The sequence below is a fragment of the Entelurus aequoreus genome, linkage group LG05 (genome assembly GCF_033978785.1).
Source record: "Entelurus aequoreus isolate RoL-2023_Sb linkage group LG05, RoL_Eaeq_v1.1, whole genome shotgun sequence".
In the NCBI taxonomy this organism is placed as follows: Eukaryota; Metazoa; Chordata; class Actinopteri; order Syngnathiformes; family Syngnathidae; genus Entelurus; species Entelurus aequoreus.
The window spans coordinates 82,177,839-82,182,838 of record NC_084735.1 but is presented as its reverse complement, the minus strand read 5'-3'; the positions used below and the strand labels follow the sequence as shown (position 1 = coordinate 82,182,838).

The 5,000-nt window shown below is 37.8% G+C and overlaps 1 protein-coding gene across 4 annotated transcripts in view; it reads right to left on the bottom strand.

Moving 5' to 3' along the window:
- Positions 1 to 5,000, bottom strand: part of LOC133651096 (cell adhesion molecule 1-like) — a 1,249,207-nt gene that overhangs the window by 269,851 nt on the left and 974,356 nt on the right. For all 4 annotated transcript variants that reach the window (XM_062049037.1, XM_062049038.1, XM_062049036.1 and 1 more), the window contains exon 5: positions 720 to 857. In XM_062049037.1, the coding sequence (XP_061905021.1) occupies positions 720 to 857 (138 nt within the window). The remainder of the gene's footprint in view (positions 1 to 719; positions 858 to 5,000) is intronic.

The window sequence follows — 5,000 nt, the reverse complement described above, 5'->3', positions numbered from 1 at the left end:
GTATTTAAAAAAAAAAAAAATAATAATAATATATATATATTTTTTTTTTTTACATAAATAAATACAATCATGTGTGCCTACGGACTGTATCCCTGCAGACTGTATTGATCTATATTGATATATAATGTATACATTGTGTTTTTTATGTTGATTTCATTAAAAAAATATATATATATATATATATATATATATATATTTTTTTTTACATTTCTTGTGCGGCCCGGTACCAATCGGTCCGCGGACCGGTACCGGGCCGCGGCCTGGTGGTTGGGGACCACTGTTTTAAAGCATTTATTGGCATCTCTAATGTTTAATATAAACAGTGTGCTTTATAACAATTAGGGAGGTTTGTGTCATGTTTGTCCTCCTACAGAAACCATATTAAAACAAAACATATATTTTTTTCCCCTCATCTTTTTCCATTTTTCATACATTTTTGAAAAAGCTCCAGAAAGCCACTAGGGCGGCGCTAAAGAGCCGCAAGTTGCCGACCCCTGAGCTAGTAGAACTTATTGCGCAAACCTCAAAAGTGACCGTAAAAGTGTTGAAACGACTTTTATCCCTTGAGTCTGTTCACCTTAAAGAAAAAAACAATCCTTCAGAAGCAAAGCCAAACACCTACAAGATGAACTGTGATCTAAAATCTAAAAAAAAAAAGGCATTCATTTCCAAGAAAAGAGAGAAGGAACAATGGAAGAGTGTGAAAGGAAAACACCGACCTGGCAGCTCCTTATCGCCCTTCATCCATCTGATGGTTGCGGCAGGCTTACTGCTCATGGCGCTGCAGGTCATCTCCGTCTCGTTGCCCTCGCTCAGAACCTCATCGCGGGCATCGATGATGGGGTTGCCTGGAGGAACTGCACCGGGGGAAAATAGGAAGCTATTTTTAGCAAGCGGTGTTTGCCTTCCTGCGATAAACGCGATGGACTATGACGGAGTTGAATAAAGAGTGACTTTTGTTCGAAAGAATCCCGGAGGCAATTAGTGGAAGTGAATTATTCAAGACGAGCAGGAAAAAATGTTTCGGATTTAATTTCACTTTAGTGCAAAGGCATTTTTAATTAGTGCCCGTAACTTAAAAAGTATTCTTCATTGAAGAAGAAAACTATTAGCAATGTAAAAAAAATAAATATATATATATATATATATATATAGCGCTGTTTTCAATCCTGACAAAATTAGAAATGATGAAGGCCAATTAGTTGTGTTGTTGTTGTGTTGCAAGTAAAACACAGGAAAGTAAATCCAGAACACTGAGTTTTTAATTCCAATTTGTTTTTAAATACGATTCTAAAATATTGACTTTAGATTTAATTTCTTTTAAATTACTAAATATTTGTAATATCAAATTGTATTATTATTAGTTTTGTATTATTTAGTTTAAAATTGTTTTCTTTATTATATTTTGCATTATTACTATTATATTCAATAACTTCGTTTTTTTCTTTGTTATTGTTTATATTATCATTAATAATAATAGCGTAATATTAATGTATTGTTAAGATGATGATTATTATTTTATTATTACATTCAAGAAATGTTATTTTAGTTAAACAATTTTGTATTTATTATTGTTGGAAATATTAATATCAACATTATTTGTTGTTATTATTTTTATTACTGTTATTATACATTTAGTAAATTAAGGAAATAGCCTATTTAATTTAACATTTTTTCTTTATTATTTTTGCCGTTATTATTATTGTTATTATTATTACTACTACTGCTACTACTACTATAATTGTATTTAATAATGTCAAGAAATGTTCCCATTAGTTTAACGTGTTTCTTCGCTATTATTGTTGGTAGTCTTATTATTATTATTATTGTTGGTATTATTAATATTATGATGATATGTTTTTATTATTATTAAATCCAGTTGTATTACTTGTTATTATACATTCAATACTTTCAAGAAATTATTTTAAATTTTTTATTTATTATTTTTGGTATTATTATTACTATTATCATCATCGTCATCATATATTGAACAAATTTAAGAAATTGTTTATTTAGTTAAATAATTTTTCTTTATTATTGTTGCCGTTATTTTTACTACCATAATTATATCATACTTATAATAATTTCAAGAAATTGTCCATTTAGTTTAACTTGTTTCTTCTCTATTATTGTTGGTAGTATTATTATTATAATTATAATTGTTGGCATTATTAATATTATGACTATATGTTTTTATTATTATTAAATCCAGTTGTATTACTACTGGCATCTGTTTGTCTCGAGAGACAATAGAGTTTTGCGCTCAAATGTCAATTCCTGTGCAACGCCTGTTGTGACTATATAAGCCAATTATTGACAGACATGCTTTGTTGCAGTTCCTGCACACATATTGTATTGTTGGTTGATTCAGTGGGGGTGTGACTGTTCGCTTTCTACGTTCACGCTTCTCCTCCCATTGTCTTACTCTTCTTAAGTCACTCTGATGTACGCCCTCCTCCACTAACTTCCTCCATTTCCCACGTTCAGCTGAAGAAGCTTCCCAGTTTAATGGGTTGATGTCACTGGCCTTCATATCACGCTTACACACATCTTTAAATCGAAGGACAGGTCTTCCCACAGCCCTTGTTCCAGAGGCCAGTTCTCCGTACAGGATGTCTTTTGGAATGCGAGTGTCATCCATTCGACTTACATGGCCAAGCCATCTCAGACGTCGTCGTGTAAGGAGAGCGAAGATTGTCTTCATTCCTGTTTTCTCGAGGATATCCTTATTCGGGATGCGATTCCGCCATTTAATTCCCAGAATCCGCCTTAGGCACTGAAGATGGAATGACTTCAAACGGCGCTCTTGGCGTGCATACGAGGTCCGTGACTCACTGCCATAAAGTAGAGTGCTAAGAACACAGGCTTGATAGATGTTATTTTTCGTGTTGATGGTTAGCAGTCTGTTCTCCCAAGCACGCTTGGAGAGTCTAGCCATCGTTGTAGATGCTTTGCCGATGCGGATGTTGATCTCGGCATCGAGAGAGAGATTGCTGGATATGGTTGAGCCAAGATAGGTGAAGTTCTCAACAACTTGCAGGGTGTGGTTTCCAATGGAGATCCTTGGAATGTTGCGCATATCTTGTCCCATAATGTTTGTCTTCTTGAGTCTTTGCATGCATCAGAAAAGCTGTTGATCAGCCTATGTAGTGCTTCCTCTGATGGTGAGGCCAGAGCAGCATCATCTGCGAAGAGCATCTCTCTGATGAGGACTTTACGCACTCTAGTCTTTGCCCGGAGACGTGCGAGCTTGAACAGTTTCCCGTCGCTCCTTGTGTGCAGGTAAACACCATCGTCAGATGATTTGAATGCTTCTGACAATAGCAACGAGAAGAAGATTCCGAAGAGCGTAGGAGCAAGCACGCATCCTTGCTTCACTCCATTCTCAATTGGGAATGGGGCTTATGCGGAGCCGTCATACTGGATAGTTCCTTGCATATCTTCATGGAATGATGTTATCAGCTTTAGCAGCTTTGGTGGGCAGCCTATCTTGTGCAAAAGCTTGAAGAGAGCCTTCCTGCTAACTAAATCGAAGGCCTTTGTAAGGTCGATGAAGGCGATATACAATGGTTGTCTCTGCTCACGGCATTTCTCTTGTAATTGTCTGATAGAAAATATCATGTCGATGGTCGATCTCCCCGACCTGAATCCACATTGCGATTCTGGATATACACGGGCCGCAAGCAATTGCAGTCTGGTGAGTAACACTCTAGCGAATGTCTTCCCGACAGTGCTTAGGAGGGATATTCCACGGTAATTGTTGCAGTCGCTGCGATCTCCTTTATTTTTGTACAGTGCGATGACGTTTGAGTCACGCATATCCTGAGGAATTGTTCCTTCATCCCAGCATTGACATAGAAGCTCATGAAGATGGTCTAGAAGAACAGTGTCCTTACTGTTCTTGATAATCTCAGTGGGAATGCCATCGTTCCCCAGAGCTTTGCCACAGGTAAGGGAGTTGACTGCCTTCTTGAGCTCCGCTAAGGTTGGGAGCTTGTCGAGATCATCCACGACAGGTAGGTTCTCGATACTTTCAATTGTAATGTCATTGACTGCAATATCCCGGGAGTAGAGTTCCTGATAGTGCTCGACCCATCTTTCCATCTGGAGCCCACGGTTTTGATTGATTGATTGATTGAGACTTTTATTAGTAGGTTACACAGTGAAGTACATATTCCGTACAATTGACCACTAAATGGTAACACCCGAATAAGTTTTTCAACTTGTTTAAGTCGGGGTCCACTTAAATTGATTCATGATACAGATATATACTATCATATATACTATCATCATAATACAGTCATCACACAAGATAATCACATTGAATTATTTACATTATTTACAATCAGGGGTGTGGAGGGGGGGGTGGACATCAAGTAGTGGACATAGAGAGAGAGAGAGAGATCAGAAGGCATAAGAAAAAGAAAAAGTATCTGCATTTGATTGTTTACATTTGATTATTAGCAATCCGGGGAGGGTGTTAGTTTAGGGTTGTAGCTGCCTGGAGGTGAACTTTTATTGCGGTTTTGAAGGAGGATAGAGATGCCCTTTCTTTTATACCTGTTGGGAGCGCATTCCACATTGATGTGGCATAGAAAGAGAATGAGTTAAGACCTTTGTTAGTTCCGAATCTGGGTTTAACGTGGTTAGTGGAGCACCCCCTGGTGTTGTGGTTATGGCGGTCATTTACGTTAAGGAAGTAGTTTGACATGTACTTCGGTATCAGGGAGGTGTAGCGGATTTTATAGACTAGGCTCAGTGCAAGTTGTTTAACTCTGTCCTCCACCCTGAGCCAGCCCACTTTAGAGAAGTGGGTAGGAGTGAGGTGGGTTCTGGGGTGGAGGTCTAGAAGTAACCTGACTAGCTTGTTCTGAGATGTTTGGAGTTTAGATTTGAGGGTTTTGGAGGTGCTAGGGTACCAGGAGGTGCATGCATAATCGAAAAAGGGTTGAACGAGAGTTCCCGCCAGAATCCTCAAGGTGCTTTTGTTGACCAGAGAG